The sequence below is a fragment of the Dipodomys merriami genome, unplaced genomic scaffold, assembly GCF_024711535.1.
Source record: "Dipodomys merriami isolate MVZ:Mamm:240054 unplaced genomic scaffold, mDipMer1.0.p SCAF_1, whole genome shotgun sequence".
In the NCBI taxonomy this organism is placed as follows: Eukaryota; Metazoa; Chordata; class Mammalia; order Rodentia; family Heteromyidae; genus Dipodomys; species Dipodomys merriami.
Genome location: NW_027202270.1, coordinates 44442933 through 44460714, shown reverse-complemented (window position 1 = coordinate 44460714; position 17782 = coordinate 44442933). Strand labels below are relative to the sequence as shown.

The following is a 17782-nucleotide window of genomic DNA, read 5'->3' as shown; positions in this document are numbered from 1 at the left end:
ACTGAGAAAGGTTCACTGGGTCAGATGTTAATCCTCATTTATATGCCAGACACTAAAAATCAGGGTAAGAGTTACTTCAATAAAATCCACTGATTGTTAAAGGGAGAATTTTGTCACTGTCCTGGGTCTATTACACAGGAACACAGGTAAAAATGGGCTCTGATTTTACAGTATCAAGAGATGATATTATGTCACTGGGCAAGTCAACTACCCTTTGGAAACTTCAATTTACTCCCATAAAACATGTCTAGTGAGAATACCTAACCGACCTTCCTCACAGAATGAGGAAAATTAAGTGGAAATGTAAATACCCAATACCTGCCTCTGTCCGTGCTGCTCCACCCTAGCACTCACAAAATGGGGATAATTAATCCACATCTATCACAAGTCAGGCTCTTCATAGAGCAGTTTACACTAAGTAATTGTTAGCATAAATTTGGTAGTGCCTCTGACTTTCTTAATTAAAAAAAAAGCCAAAAAATCTCTAAATCCTAGAGTGTAACACAAATCCATTTCAGTACTCCCAGGAAGGAATCCTAAATGTGGAAAAGAAAGTCAGTGGTGATCCATTTATTTATTTTATTATTATTATTTTGTCGGTCATGTGGCTTGAACTCTGGGCCTGGGCACTGTCCCTGAGCTCTTCAGTTCAAGGCGCACTCTACCACTTGAGCTACAACGGTTTTCTGAGTGGTTTATTGACGATAAGAGTCTCAGGGACTTTCCTGCCCGGGCTGGCTTTGAACCAAGATCCTCAGATCTCAGCCTCCAGAGTAGCTAGGATTACAGGCGTGAGTCACAGGTGCCCAGCTGAGTGGTGATCCATTTTTAAGACAAAGTATCTGACCCTGAGTGAAAAATTGTTTACACAATGACAAAAACAAAACAAAAGCTGGGGTGGCTCACGCCTGTAATCCTAGCTACTCAGGAGGCTGAGATCTGAGGTTCATGGTTCAAAGCCAGCCCGGGCAGGAAAGTCCGTGAGATTCTTATCTCCAATAAACCACTAGAAAACTGGAAGTGGCGCTGTAGCTCCGGTGGTAGAGCGCTCACCTTGAGCTGAAGAGCACAGGGACAGCGCCCAGGCCCAGAGTTCAAGCCCCATGACCAACCAAAAAAAAAAAAAAAATCCTTTTACATCACTCTTCTTGAGGAAAAAACAAATAGACATTCTCGGGGTTAAACTCAGAGCCTGGTGCTATCCCTGAGCTTTGTTGTTGTTGTTTGTTAATTACAGACAAGAGACTTAAAGATTTTCCTGCACTGGCCGCTGGCTTTGAACCATGACCATCAGATCTGAGCTATCTGAGTAGCCGGGATTACAGGCATGAACCTCTGGTGCCAAACAATTCTTATCAATAAAAATGTAAGTGTGTCAGGCACAAACCTACATAACAAGCACAAGGCTGAGTTCAACACCCAGTACTGCCTGCATAAGCAACAAACAAACAAACAAATAAAACGACTCTGGAGTAAGACAAATAGCATATACACGAAGGTTATGAGGAATGTGATGCTGCTTCATATTATAATTTTAAAACTCAGATGTAAACTAAGCAACTAGTGTAAACTGGGTGGATATTATATAGTTTTCCAGTCTATATATTTACTGTGTCTGTAAAGGTCTAAAAATTATTTTATTTATGTATTTGAAGTGGAAAGGATTAAACCTAGGGTCTCTGTGCACTCTATTACTGAGTTCTATACCAGTCCTAAGCATAATTTAATGAGAAATTTGACAAAGGTATAATAACTAGAAATTTAAAAATAAAATAGTCTGGAAGTAATAGTATGACACAAGTGGTAGAGTGTCCACCTTGAACCAAAAAAAAAAAAGAAGCAAGAGTACAAGGTCCTGAATTCGAGCCCCACTAACCAAAATAATATATATATTTTTTTCATAGTTTAAAGAAGAGTTTACTAATTTCAGCCTAAACTATTTCAATAAGGCTTACTTCTCTAACAGTCATATTTATTACACAGTTATACAAACACTTTTCTACATAGCTAAAAAGTCTTCAGGTTAACCATGACTTAAAACTGCTATATAAGGCTTGATTTTTTAAATACATTTTTTATTGTAAAAATAGTGTACAGAGGGGTTCGTTACATGAGTAAGGTAATGAGTACATTTCCTATGGAGCATTGTTACCCCCTCCTTTGTTGTGATTTTTTTAAAACCATAACAGCATACCTGATTATGGGTTTAACATCCTACAATAAAAGTTATAAAGCAGGGTAAAATAGATTAAGCAACTGTTTTCAGATATTGGACTCCAGATACTTCAGAGAATGTAGCACTCTCTTTCTTAAAGGAAGAGTAACACAAAAAGTGTGATCCCCATAGTCATTCAGTCATTCTGTCTGCTTTATGAAACAGGACAGTGGTATCAAAATGTATTAGTAGTTACTATACACTATACCACCAACTAGTGAGTGGTAAGGACTATATATATATATATATATACACATATATATACGTATATATATATACATATATATGCAAATAATTATTTTTCAGATTTCACTGGTTGGTGAAGTAGTAAACATTAGTTTTATAAAATATTGGGCCCCACCACTGTATAAATAATTGATGTTAATTTTAAAAAGTTGACCTTTTGGGGCTGGGAAGGTGGCTCAGTGGTAGAATGCTTGCCTTGCAAGCCTGAAGCCCTGGGTTCGATTCCTCAGCACCACATAAGCAAAAGCAAAAAAGCCAGAAGTGGTGCTGTGGCTCAAATGGTAGAGTGCCAGCCATGAGCTGAAGAGCTGAGGGACAGCGCCCAGGCCCAGAGTTCAGGCCCACGACCGGACCCAAAAAAAAAAAAAAAGTTGACCTTTTGGCTAGCATACACAGAGTCTGGGTTTGATCACCAGCATACCAAAAACAAATTTTAAAAAATGAATGGATGATTAATTAATTAAACAATTAAATATGTTAGAAGACAGAAAGTATGTATGCAACAACAGGGCTGAGTGTGATGACTGATTTAAAATAAGCACATATATGACAGGAACTGTAAACACAGCCAGTTATTTATGTTTGAATGATAAACTAAACCCTTTACTTTTTCATGGAATTTTGTTTTTACTTGAAAGAATAACTGTAGATAAAACTATAGTTACTCTGGTTTGCTATTTGGCGCAAATGTTCTCAAAAGTAAATGAAATGAGCATATCACTTCAAGAAAAATAAATGACAGTATTTGTTGCCAAAGAAAGATCTGGGGCTTTCCTGCAAAAATTAAAATTTTGGAAAACATGTTTACAATCATGAGTTTGGTAGTTTTCAAATACAAATATTCATGATGAGATTAGTGATACTATGAACAAATAAGATTTTTTTAAATATTGTATAATGAAATGTGACAATATTTGGAAGATATATGTAAAATACAGAACCAACCTTTTTCAAACTACCTATACCTAATGTTATGAAATGATGCATAGGAAATAGCCATCTAAGGTATAAAGTACACCACTGGATTATTATACAGCAAAATATGAAATGCTCATTGATATGGTTTCATATTCCATATTGCAACTAATAAATGGCAAACATGGAGACAGTGTAATACCAAGAAAAATGCCTACAATTATCTGAAAAGACTATTTATTAAACTCTTTTTTACAAACACACATCTGTGTGAGAACAAATTTCCTTCAATAATGAAGCCTGAATAGTATGTCACAATAATTGAATGCAGAAGTAGACACAAGAGTCCAGTTGCATCCATTTGGTCAGATATTAATGACATTAAAGACTTCCAAACATTTAGAATAATGGCACTCTGTACTACATTTTGGGGGATATTTAGATATTTTCACTAAAATATGTAACAATATCTAATGTATTTGTTATTGTTTTGAAACAAGTGATTTTTGGTAGTATGAGGCTGGACTCAAGGCTTTGTGCCTACTGGGCCAGTGATCTACAACTTGAGCCATGCCTCAGTCTTTTTCAGCCTCCCTCCCCACTTCCTTCTTTCTTCTTCTTTTCTTTCCTCCCTCCCCCACTCTCTCTCCTTCTCTCTTTTCTTTCCTCTCTTCCTTTTTTTAAAACCTCCATTTCCCTAACTAGAGTTCTGTGCTTAGGCCCAGTTGAATAGGTCTATAATCCTTCTATTTAAGCTTTTCATGTAGCTGTGCTGAGGTTTTAAAAACTTTTTGCTGGAGCTATGCTTGAATTTCAATCCTTCCATCTATGTCTCCCAACTACATAGGATTATAGGTGGCAACCACTGGTGCCCAGCCTCAGTTTTCATTTCTAACGGGGAAAATATAACTATATTATATAATCTACTATATACAAGGTCTTTCAGGTTCTTAGTGATTTTGGTGTATAAAGGGATCCTGAGGCCAACACATTTGAAACTGTTGCTCTAAAAAGTTATGCAAAGATAGATAGCTAAAAAAGGAGTACACAGAAAAGAGTACAAAACAAGTATTCAGTATACCCAGATTAAGACAGGATAAAAGAACAATGAAACAAAAAAGAAGAAAATCCCCAAACAAAAATATACTAATCAAATTTCCTTTTAAACGTCTTTCCTATTTAATCTAAAAAAGTCACCAATCTTCCTACTTACATTTCCCATTAAGTTTATTTATCAAGATAGAACCTTGTTACCATTTTATTTGTTGTGCTGGCCTCCTGATCTCTGCCTTCCTAAAACTGGGATTATGGGTGTGAACTGCTATGCTCTGCCTCCTGGTTCAATGTCCACTCTTCATAGGTTTTAATGGTTTTCTAACATAACAACTACCCTATATATTAGCCTTGATGTATGGCATAGGAAAATGATACAAATTTTTATGTCTCTCCGTTTCTGTATTAGTCAAATAGACTGTAATAGTTCAAAATTAAAGCCATCCTATTTTATCAAAGTTGTCATTATTTTCTGTACTAGTAAAAAAGAAAGGGGAAAAATTCCAGTTACAATTTTAAGATGTTACCAATTCTAAGTAGTGTAATGATCTCAAAGATGTTAACTTGTGAAAAAAATATCAATTTCAGAATTGATTGTTATAGGCATGTCATCTATTAAGTGCCTTTAATATTACTAACTTCAATTAAGCTTCATTTGCACTACTGATGCTAATTTAGATTTCTGAGTCCTGTCTACCCACCTCCTTTTCTGATTATAATGAATATTACAGTCAATAATTATTAGTAGCAAATCAGTTTCCTACTTAGGAATAACTAGCTAACAAATCCAGATAGAACCAATGCCTTGCGACATCTACACACAATGAAAGAAATCAGTCACTACCTCCCTCATTCAATATTTTTTTTTTTTTTTTTTTTGCCAGTCATGGGGCCTGAACTCTGGGCCTGGGCGCTGTCCCTCAGCTCTTCAGCTCAAGGCTAGCGCTCTACCACTGGAGCCACAGCACCACTTCTGGCTTTTTCTGTTTATGTGGTGCTGAGGAATCGAACCCAGGGCCTCATGCTTGCAAGGCATGCACTCTACCGCTGAGCTACCTTCCCAGCCCCCCTCATTAAATATTTACTGGCAACCTTTATTATATATCAGGTGCTGAGCTATGAATTGGAGATATGAAGATGAAGAAGATTTGGTAGAACTGAAAACTGTTGAGGTTTTGAAGGCCACACTAAAGAATATATAATGTATCATCAGATAGATAGCAAGGTGGGGGACAGAATGTAGTTGAATAATGGGGGAGGGCTCTCTTTTTTCATTTAATTAAAATTCAAATAGCACCAATATATATAAAATACAGCACCTTCTCTACCTCTTTTATCCATGAGATAAGCCCTGCTATCAGGACAAGAATTTTATCAACAATGTAAAAATAAAATTTTTGTACATACGTTGTACAAAAAATAAGTCAAACTAGGAATACTTCCTTACAACATGCTCTTTTAATTTAATGCCATACCATACCACCTCTTCATTGTCAATATACAAATATCTATTTTTTTTGGGGGGGGTCCAGTCATGGGGCCTGAACTCTGGGCCTGGGTGCTGTCCCTCAGCTCTTCAGCTCAAGGCTAGCGCTCTACCACTTGAGCCACAGTGCCACTTCCAGCTTTTTTCTTTTTGCTTATGTGGTGCAAGCGCTCTACCACTGAGCCACCTTCCCAGCCCTACAAATATCTCTTATTTTTTAACTGCTAAATAATTTTTCAGCGTATGGACATACCCTTATTTTAACAGCTTTTGAAGTATACTTGCAATACATAAACTATCATATTTAAGATATACAATTGGGAAGTTCTGATCTCAAAATAATTAGGGTGAGTGAAAAAAGGCCAGACAAAAAGAGAATGTATATTTTATGATTCTCTGCATTAAATATTAGAAAATGCAAATTAACCCACAAGGCATTCTACATTCTTCCCTCTCTTTCCTTTTTTCTTTCTCTTTTTTTTTAACAAGTAAATTTTCCTTGACATTCTACTTTTTCTAGAGAGACCTTTTTATCTTTCCCTGTCAAATCCATTTCAAAGGGTAGGCATTATGAATTTTCTCCATTTTTCTGTAGCCTGAGAAAGGGAGGAAGTCTGAGAGGTTACTGATAGACTTCACTGGTAATAGATGGTCATTATGAGGAGCTGGGTTGGCTTTTTGCCTTGTTTGGTCAAGCAATCCTTTATTGAAATACTTTTCTTGCAGTTCTTAAGTAGTGAAGCATTTCACTGCATGACACTACTCATGTCATCCTTAGAGTCATGTGTGTGGCAGCATTCAGAATCAAAGCCCAAGACCATGCAGTCCTTAGGATCTCTTCAATACTTCCAGTGAGCTTTTTAAGCTACGATGGATGTCTGTCAGTGTTGATCTCATTAGAAGTGGCATTTCTACTGTGCTTAATGTGCGTTTGTTTCTCTCCAAGTGGCTCTTTGAGGAGTGTGATATAATACTATAAAAGCTACAGTTGGGGATGTAGCTTAGTGGTAGAGCACTTGCTTAGTATACACAAGACCCTAAGTTTTATTCCTCAGTACTACAGAGATCCAGAGAGAGACTGAGATAGAAAGACTGGGCACACAAGAGGTTTTATGTCTTACCTCCTTTAATATTCAAAATAACTGCAGGAAGAACTTATTTCAGATCTCTTGGATTCTGAAGTCTGTGTTTAGCTACTGTACTAATTTTTGATCTTGTAAACTGCTAATATAGAGGAACTGGAGCTTATATTTTTCTATATTGATTTACTTACACAAACATATTTACTGAATATCCATTATATAGAGAATATAGCCAGGAAAGAGACTTAAGATAGGCTCTTCTCTGTGGAATCATACATTCTAATAATGAAGACAAAACAAGTACAGAATAAAGTACATGTTAGAAAATGGTAATAGGTAGTTAGTTATGGATGCTGCTTATTTGCTATGTATAGGCACTTTGCATTATATAGGATCAATTAATCTCCACAACACACTATGAAGTAGGTATTACGTTTATTATCCACTTTACAGGTGAAGTAACTGAGCCACAGAGGGATTAAGTAACTTCCCAAGGTTATGTTGCCTTTAAGTAAGTACTCTGAATGCCTAGCTAGACTGTACTGCTGGTTCTCAGGACAAGTTACCTTACAGGTAGCCAAAGAAAATTATTAACTGTATTAAAGAACCAATATGAGACTGAGCAAGGAACAGAGGATAAACATGATTAATGCTATAAGAAATAATTATGCTATAAGAAATAATTATTGGTATCTGGGCTCTGTTATTTTTCTGGAAAGTCGTATTCAAATGGCTTGTATGACAAAAGTCATGTTATAAATCCAGGTCTCACCAAGGGTCTGCAGAGAATGACTTAGCCCACTTATTTTATTTTTTTTTTTGGCCAGTCCTGGGACTTGAACTCTGAGCCTGGCCACTGTCTCTGAGCTTCTTTTGCTCAAAGCTAGCACTCTTCTACTTGAGCAACAGCACCACTTCTGGCTTTTTCTGTTTATGTGGTACTGAGGAATCAAACCCAGGGCTTCATGCATGCTAAGCAAATACTCTACCACTAAGCCACATTTCCTGCCCTAGCCCACTTTGCAAACCTTTAGTGAATCACAAAATCAATTTAGTCTAAATAACACTTAGAAAAAATAATAGAACAAAGAAGAAACATAGGTGAACATCTTAAGTAAAATCTGTACAGGCAACTATTGGATATGTTATGTCTACCAAGTTCTATTTATTCTTCCTTCAAAATTTTTCTTCCTAATCCTTTCCCTCTTCTAGTTACCTTGTTGGTCTGTCCAGTGAAGTGATTTCACTGATGATATATAATTAACACATACAGTATCAGACCTAAAAACTGAAACTTACCACATGTTGTGTTCAAACACCCTGGCTGGGTCAGTTAAAATCCTTGATCCCAGAGGGGCCACTGGATGGTAACCACTTTGGCATCTGGATGGCACCTTCCTTTGCCTTAGACAACAAATACAATTTCTCCAAATCACATTCATCATAAGCAGTATCTGCAAAGTCACAAATGATTAAATAGTTAACATAGACTACAGTTTTTTGTGTTTTTGTTTTTTAGTTAAGTTCTGTTTCCAGATGTTTATAACCTTAGAAAGGACTGGAAACTAAACATTTTCAAATGAAATATGCACATGATAGCCTCTTTCTGACAAGAGAGGAAAAAGGAGTTTAGAAAATGGGATAACACTGGTTGGGAAGGTGGCTCAGTGGTAGAGCGCTTGCCTTGCATGCATGAGGCCCTGGGTTCGATTCCTCAGCACCACATAAGCAAAAAGAAAAAAGTTGGAAGTGGCGCTATGGCTCAAGTAGTAGAGTGCTAGCCTTGAGCTGAAGAGCTGAGGGAAAGCGCCCAGGCCCAGAGTTCAGGCCCCACAACCGGACCCAAAAAAAAAAAAAAAAGGAAAAAGGGATGACACTGGTTGGAATTCTTTACAAACAATAGTTCCAACAAAAAAAAAAAAAAAAATAGTTCCAACAAAACTGCTTTGTTAGTGATTTGCTTATTCAATTTTTAATCACCTGGCCACATCACGTAAGCCCAGAATCGGAATTATGTGTTATTAAAGATATTATTAGACACAAAGGATATTTTTGTTTTAGAAATTCAACTTTTCTAGGGAATATTTCATGACCACTAGACCAAAAACCCAAATGTAGGAACAAATTAAGAAAAACCTATTAAAACGCATTCTTCATATTAAGCTAAGCAATATGAAAATTTTGTAACTACTATAACAGGACCCTAGTAATCCATTTCCTTCCTTTCCTTTCCTTTCCTTTTTGGTAGAACTAGGGTTTGAACTCAGGACTTGCTGCTTGCTATGCAGACACTCTACCTCTGAGCCATACCTCCTGCTCAGGAACCTGTACTTTTATATTAATCTTGTATATTAGCCAGTAATATGATTTTAAAATAGATTTTCCTTCACAAAATTCATGCTTTAATTCTAGCTCTAAAAGAAAATCATTATTAGATCAGCCCAAATCAATTCCCATTTCTGGAAGAATAACTTAAGCATTTAATGAAGAATATATCTTCTTAATTATATAATGGTAAATATGTTATTTTAAAATTGTCACAGAAAAGCATTAAAAAGAAACTCTAGGAGCTTACTTGTTGTAATAAAATTTCATTGTAATACTGTTTGGCATTTCACTTATTCATCATAACATTCAGCCTAATGCTGTGATCTGTCAGGTAGAAACAGATGCTAACAAGGTATGTGTACATAATACACATCAGGGGCTACAAGAGGTGCTATTAAGCATTAAAATGCAATGTATTGCACACCCTTTACCACCTTACTGAAAATGAATAAGGTGTAAGACTGAATTTCAAAATGAACTTGAGAATGTCAAAGATATCTCTTTGTGCTTTTAAACATAAAATTCAAGATTTCTCCTTCTGAAGAAAAAAAAAAAGGAGCTTAGTAATGCACACCAGAAAGACTGCAACGTTCCATTCAAATGGGACCAGCAGTGATGAGAAATGAAGCATGTAATAATAGCTGGGGCAGATGCTCCAGCTTCTTGTTTGTTTCCCTTCTCCACTAAATGCAAGCTCTTTGGTGGAGTAAGTGACACGAAATGCTCCGCCTCCTCCTACCTTTACCCTGATGTGTCTTTGTTCTTTTCCCTAACCAGTATTCCACGCAAGACTTAACAAAGCCCTACCTGCAAAATTATTTTTAGATTTCTTTCTGCACTGAATATATTCATAAAATGTTCTGTATGATGGAGAGCAGAAACTGATTACACCTAGAAAGACAGGCAATTCATATTCCAAAAGTGTAAAATCATGTAAACGTTTCCTACCCAGGAAAGCCAAACTGAAATGAAATTTCAATCTTGCAAATCACATGATACCGATCTGTATCTATAAAGGAAAAGGAAAACACAGAAGGGGGTGGGGAAAGGAAAGTTTTTTGTTGTTGTTTTTTTTACAATAATGACCAGGAATCTCTGTAAGATAGCCAGAGAGGAAAAAAATATATAACCAGACTGAAATAGTAGGAAATTCAGGAAAGTGTCAGTGTGTGCCTTGTAGACACTGCTAAGCTTGCAGACAGCTCATCTTACGGCCAAAATCTAAATAATGTGGCAACTTCCTTGCTTACAGAGTTGTTTCTCCAATTAACCACTCCAACATCTTCATCTCTTTCACTCACTTCTTATCTGCAACAGTCACATATAATGTTGTGTCGCTATTTATCTTTATCACATCAATATAATAAATTTATATAAAATTATATTTGCATATTTATAAATATTTAGAGGCATCAGCAAGCTGCTCATGAATTGTGTAACTTACCACATAAAAATGATATTCACCTGACCTACAGCCAATTAGAAGGAATTTATTTCATATTTTCCAGGGTAGCTCTTAAGCTGCTTGTGGTGACAAAGAAAGAAAAGACAAAAGAGTGTGACAGTCTATAAACAGCCACCCAACTATACTGACTATAGATGTTTATAAATATGCATTTTATGGTTTAGCTACCAGATTAGCTTAAAATGTACTTGAGTTCCATTTTGTGATTAGAAAGGGAGGAGAGGGGTCAGACTGGAAGGGCGGGGCCAGTGCAGGGGAGTTGTAGAGTTGTGCTTTTTCTCTCTTTTCCTCCCTTCCCCAGGGGAGGAGAGATAGGGACTCATCATGTCGCCCAGGCTATCCTAAAACTCCCTTTGCTACTCAGGCCATCCTGGAACTCAAAATCTTAATCTTCCAGCCTCAGCTATCTAAGTGCTGCGATTACAGGTATGTATCACCATAACCATTTCTATATATCCTCCCTTAAATCTCTTTTGGTATACACTAATTTGAATGTAAGTTTAACTAAGGTATTATTGCCTCTAGCCTATAGGTACTAAAATGCTGCAATCTGAGGATCAAGGTTCAATATCAGCCTGAGCAAACAAATTTGAGAGATTCTTATCTCCAATTAACAGTCAAAAAGCCAAAAGTGGAAGTATGGCTCAACCGGTAGAGCCCCAGCCTTGAACAGAAATGTTAACCAAGAACACAAGGCCATGAGTTCAGTGCCAACACCAAAAAGAAAGAAAGAAAGAATTAGCCTCAGGGAAAATATGTAGATTAATATTTTTACTGCACATAATGCAAAGCAGTGTTTTGAATATTCAATATATCTAAAAGAATACAGGTAAAGAATAGAGATATTATAAACATTTGGGATAAATTAAAGAATAAATTATAAACATATGGGATAAATTAAATACCAAATGACACACTTAAATCCAACCAAGTAAAAAAATCAGATTACATATAAATTAATCCAATTAAAAGTTTTATTGTATAAATTAAGATAAAAATACCAAGAATACCAAGATATGCTATGTAAATTGTGCAGAAAGCTGGTGGAGCTAAATAAAAATGGACTTTATGTAAAAGACTGTTTCAGAGGTAGAGGTATTCAATAATGATAAGAGCCAATTTGTCAAAAGGACACAGAAACTCCAAATGTGCATATACAAAATAATAAAGCTTCAAAATATATGAGGCAAAATGAAAGAACTTTCTAAAATGAGAAAGTAACAAATTGATGGTAACACATGGAGATATTAACAGACTTCTCTGTAACAACTACAATAGTCATTAGTAGGCTATCAAAAAATCAATAAGAATTCTGAAGATTTGAACATTATCAACTTGACTTAGCTGACATTTATAGAAATGAACAGTAATATCAAATGATAACAGAATATACAGAATTCACTGTGATAGGCCCTATTCTAGGCTATAAAATAATCTCAATAAATTCTCAAGTACTGAAATCATACAAAGCATGCTTTCTGACTATAACAATATTAAATATTAATACTTTTGATGAATTGCCTCTTACTAATAAGTGTATTCCCTTATCTTTGGCAAGTCATTTTTCAAGTCCACTTTGTTAAATATTAATACAAGCTGTCTAATGCAATGTTGTGTATGGTGAATCTTTATTAAAATTTTAATTTGATGGTGTGTTAACATTTAAAGTGTTTCTCTTACAGGCATTATATGGATGGTCCATGCATTTTGTCCAATTTTTACAATAGTAATATGCCTACAAAAATTCCCAACTACTTGGAAATTTAGCAACACTTTTGTGTGTGTGTGTATGGGTCCTGGGTTTGAACTCAGGTCTTGGGCATTGTCCCTGAACTTTTGTGCTCAAGGCTAGTACTCTACTACTTGAATCACAGCTTCACTTCTAAACAACACATTTTAAAATAACCCACCAGTAAAAGACAAAATCTTTTGTTAGTTTTTTTTGTTCACATGAGACTGGGTCTTACTGTATGGTCCAGACTATCCTAGGATTCACTCAGAAGCCTAGGTTGGCTTAATACTTCCTGCCTCTGCCTCCTAAATGATGGATTATAGGTATGCACCACCATGCCTGGCTCAAGGAGTAAATCTTAAGGAAAATGTAAAATTATGTTGAACTGAATGATAATGAATTCTCAAAGTATCAAACTCTGTGAGATACAACTACAATAGAGGTAAATTTTATAGTTTTAAATAGTTCTGTGAGAACTAATCACAATATATATTTCTGTAGTTCTAACTACTTGGAAGGCTAAAGCAGAAGGATTGCTTGAGCTCAAGACCAACTCTTAAACCAGGGCTCAAGACCAGCCTGGGTCTCTTAGCAAGGTCTCTATTAGAAAGAAGAAACTGGTGCTAGTAACTCACACCTGTAATGCTAGGTAATTAAGAGGCTGAGATGTGAGGATTGTGATTCAAAGCCATCCCAGGCAGGAAAGTCTGCAAGACTCTTATCTGCAATTGACCATCAAAAAGCAAGAAGTAGAGCTGTGGCTCAAGTGGCAAAGTGCTAATTTTCAACAAAAAAAGACTCAGGGACAGCACACAGGACCTGATTTTAAGCCCCAGGACCAGCACCAAGAGGAGAGAAAGAGAAAGAAAATAGAGAGGATAAAAAGGGGGAAGAGAGGACAGAGAAGGGTGAGAGAGTGAAGAAAAAGAAGACAGAAAGGAAAAAGAGAGGGGAAAAGAGCAGAAATTTCAAACCAGTGATCTAAGCTTCTATCTTAACAAACCAACGGTCTAACCTTCTACCTTAACAAGTGAGGAAAACAAGAGTAATTATTAATAAATTAAAAAATGAAAATGAAAAATCAGAAAGCAATGAAATAGAAAGTAGACAACCAGCTGGGCGCTGGTGGCTCACGCCTATAATCTTAGCTACTCAGGGGGCTGAGATCTGAGAATCAAGGTTCAAAGCCAGCCATGCAGAAAAGTCTGTGAGACTCATCTCCAATAAACCACCAGAAAACTGGAAGTGGCACTGTGGCTCAAGCAGTAGAGCACTTGCCTTGAGCTGAAGAGCTCAGGGACAGTGCCCAGGCCCAGAGTTCAAGCTCTACAATCAACAACAAAAAAAAGGAAGTAGACAACCAAGTCAGGTGCTAGTGCTTCACTCCTGTAATCCTAGCCACTTGGGAGGCTAAGAAAAGGAGGATCAAGGTTTGAGGCCAGTCTGAGCAGATAAGCTTAAGAAACCCCCTTTCAATACATAACTGAGCACAATGGGGTTTGTCTGTTATCCCAAACTACAAAAGAGGCTGAGAATGAAAAGACCAAGGTACTAGGCCAGCCTGGTCAGAGTCTATAAGAATCCATCTCGGGGCTGGAAAGGTGGCTCAGTGGTAGAGTGCTTGCCTTGCATGCATGAGGCCCTGGGTTCAATTCCTCAGCACCACATAAGCAGAAAAAAAAAGCCGGAAGTGGCACTGTGGCTCAAGTGGTAGAGCACTAGCCTTGAGCTGAAAAGCTGAGGGACAGTGCCCAAGCCCAGAGTTCAGGCCCCACGACTGGACCCTCAAAAAAAAATCTTACCAAGAATCAATCTCCATGGAGGGAAGCCAGATGCAGTAGCACACAGCTGTGATCCCAACAAAAATGGAAAGCTAAAAGTAGGCAAACTGCAACTTAAGAGCATGCCTGGGCTGAAAGTGAAACCCTATCTCAAAAATAACCTGTAAAAAATAGGGCTGGAATGTTTATTTCTCAAGAGGTAGAGTGCAGCAGGCCTAGCAAGGATGAGGCCATGAGTTCAACCCAGTACTGCTAATATATTTTTCTTTGAAACAATTAATTAATAAACAATTAATTAAATGATAATTTTCTGCCAACACTTAAACATGTGTGTTTCAGAGAACATAACCCTCTTTTTTTTATTTTTTATTTTTTTGGGTCTGGTCATGGGGCCTGAACTCTGGGCCAGCGCTCTACCACTTGAGCCACAGCACCACTTCCAGCTTTTTTTTCTTTTTGCTTATGTGGTGCTGAGGAATCGAACCCAGGGCCTCAAGCATGCAAGGCAAGCGCTCTACCACTGAGCCACCTTCCTAGCCCCGAACATAACCCTCTTATAACAGGAAAGAAGAGATGGTATCATACACCTCAAAGACATTGAAAAGCTAATAAGTATTCTAGACAATTTTCATTTCGCTCATTTATTGGTAAAATAAACACTTTGAAAAATACAACTTAGAAATAATAACTTGGCCGAGTGCCAGATCTATAATCCTAGCTACTCAGGAGGCTGAAATCTGAGAATCGAGGTTCAAAGCCAGCCCAGGAAGGAAAGTCCCTGAGACTCTTTATCTCCAATAAACCACCAGAAAACCAGAAGTGGTGCTGTGGTTTCAGTGGTAGAGTGCTAGCCTTGAGCTGAAGAGCTGAGGGACAGCACCCAGGCCCAGAGTTCAAGTCCCATAACCGACAAAAAATAATAATAATAATAACTTACCAAATCAACAAGGTGAATACCTAAACAGCTCTAAATTTTAAAGTTAAAACCCATATTTATACCAAAATATAATAATCAAAATAAACATAATACACATGAAGATGACTATTATAAAATAACAACAAAACTGAAGAGTACTAGCAAGGATGTGGTAAAAATTAAAACCCCTCAAAATAAAAAAGAATTAATACATGATCCAGCAGTTCTACTTCTAGGTATATAAGCAAAACAAGTGACAGCAGAGACTTGAAGAGACATGTGCACATCCAGATTCATAGTAGCATTGTTCACAATAGACAAAAGGTGGAAGCAGCCCAAATGCTCATTGAAAGATGAGTCGATAAACAAAACATGATACTGTATATATGTACAACGGAATATTCTTCAGCCTTAGAAAGAAGGAAATGTTGACACAGGCTGCAATACTGATAAATCCTAAAGACATTATGCTAAGTGAAATAGGCCAAGCACGTAGTACAAATATTGCAGGGATCCTGCTATACGGTTATTTTTGTACTTTGTGCTTGTATAGTCAAATTCATTAAAGCTAAAAGTAGCACCACTTTTCTGCCATGTGCCAGGGAAGAAACAACAGAGAGTTAGCATTTAAAGGGTATAAGTTTGGGAAGAAAAAATGAGATGATGTCCATCAAAGTATATAAAGCTGGAGATCTGAAGCACAACATGAGCACCAGAACCAATAATATTGTGTTGTATTGGACTGGAGATGTTTTTTGGCTTAAAAAAGTAGGTTCTCTTACAACACACATACACACATTAAAAGGTTTACGAGGATGAATATGTTAATTTTACTCCCATTTCTCACGTAGTTAAACAAATGAAAACATCTTGTTACATACCTTTAAAAAGAACTCAGACCAAAAAAAAAAAAAAATGTGGTGCGGTTTCCATTGGGGAAGATGAAAATGTTCTTGAGATGGATAGTGATAAGGTGTATAGTGATATATGTGAATATACTTAAGACCAACGAGCTGTACACTTAAAAGGAATTAAAATGGCAAATTTTTATGCTATGTATATTACCACTACAAAAGCAAACAACTTTCTCATAAAAAAAAAGGTCCAGATGTCCTCACTAATTAACATCAAGCATTTAAGGGAAAAAAAGACTACCAATAGTACATAATCCTAAAACAAAAGAGTACTCCTCAGCTTGTTTTCTGAGGATAGCATAATGGGGTAAGTCACCGACACTTACATGAAATAAAGGTTTGAATATGAGCGCAATTTTCCTATGTACCTAGTGCTTCCATTACAGTTACAGATTAAGGTTATAAAACATTTGTTAGGAATAAAACTTGAGAATACCTAAAAGGAGCAAAGAAGCCTGGGTAGAAATTTTTTCCAGGTGTTGTCAAAGGGTTCTTCTATACCTGACTAAGACTAATACAGTCAGAGCAATGCTTGTGTTTAGAACAAATTGCCCATATTATAGTCGTCTATAAGGAAAAAAAGCCTATCACATAGTAGTTTTACCTTTTCTACATTTATTTTCCTTTTCATTTTACAGTTTCTTGGCAGTGGTGGGGCTTGAACCCAGAACTTTGTACTTACTAGATAGGTACCCTATCACTTGAGTCAGACACATTTTTTGTCTAATTTTTTTTACTCAGGAACATTTATACAGGACTGGTTCCTCAAATCTGGTTTCTCCCCATCTCTGACTCCCGAATAGCTGCAATTATAGCCATGAGCCACCACACCCAGCCTTGTCTTTTTCTTTCTTCTTCCTTTCTTTCTTCCTTTCTTTCTTCCTTTCTTTCTTTCTTTCTTTCTTTCTTTCTTTCTTTCTTTCTTTCTTTCTTTCTTCTTTTCTTTCTTTCTTTCTTTCTTTCTTTCTTTCTTTCTTTCTCTCTCTCTCTCTCTCTCTCTCTCTCTCTCTCTCTCTCTCTCTCTCTCTCTCTCTCTCTCTCTCTCTCTCTCTCTCTCTCTCTCTCTCTCTATTTTTTTTGTGGTACTAGATTTTGAATGTAGGGCCTTGAAGTTGCTAGACAGTTGCCCTACCTCTGAGCCATACCACTAACCCTTTTTTTTTTTTGCACTAGTTACTTTTTTAAGATAATATTTTCTTAGATCCTAATCTACCTATTTTAGTCTTCCTATTGTAGCTAGGATGACAGGCAAGCATCATCATGTCAAATTTCTTCCATTAGATTGGAAGAAACTCATGGATTTCTGCCCAGTCTGGCCTGGAACCTCTGTCTTCCTCCATCTCAGTCTCTTGGATATCCAGGATGACAGACTATTGTTACCATGCCCAGCTACTGGTTGGGATGGGGTCTTGCAAACTTTTCTGCCTCAGCTGGCTTCACACTGTGATCCTTTGGATTTCAGCTTTCCAAGTACCTGGGGTTGTAGGTGTAACCACCTTTTCCTATAGTCTGATACACAAAGACTTGCTATTATGTTACAATTGCCTATGATATCAGTATAGTACAGACTTATAGTCTAGGAGCAACAGGCTATGCCATAGCTTGTGTCCAGTAAGCTAAACCATCTGCATTTGTGTAAACTATACTCT

At 36.8% G+C, this 17782-nt stretch overlaps 1 protein-coding gene across 2 annotated transcripts in view; it reads right to left on the bottom strand.

Moving 5' to 3' along the window:
• The window catches only part of Mettl8 (methyltransferase 8, tRNA N3-cytidine), an 83553-nt gene that overhangs the window by 34400 nt on the left and 31371 nt on the right, over positions 1-17782 (bottom strand). The window contains exon 2 of one of the 2 annotated variants that reach the window (XM_070021068.1): positions 8297-8451. The exons of the other annotated variant lie outside the window; for it this stretch is intronic. Within the exon in view, the coding sequence (XP_069877169.1) occupies positions 8297-8442 (146 nt within the window). The 5' untranslated portion in view covers positions 8443-8451. The remainder of the gene's footprint in view (positions 1-8296; positions 8452-17782) is intronic. 2 annotated transcript variants of the gene reach the window in all.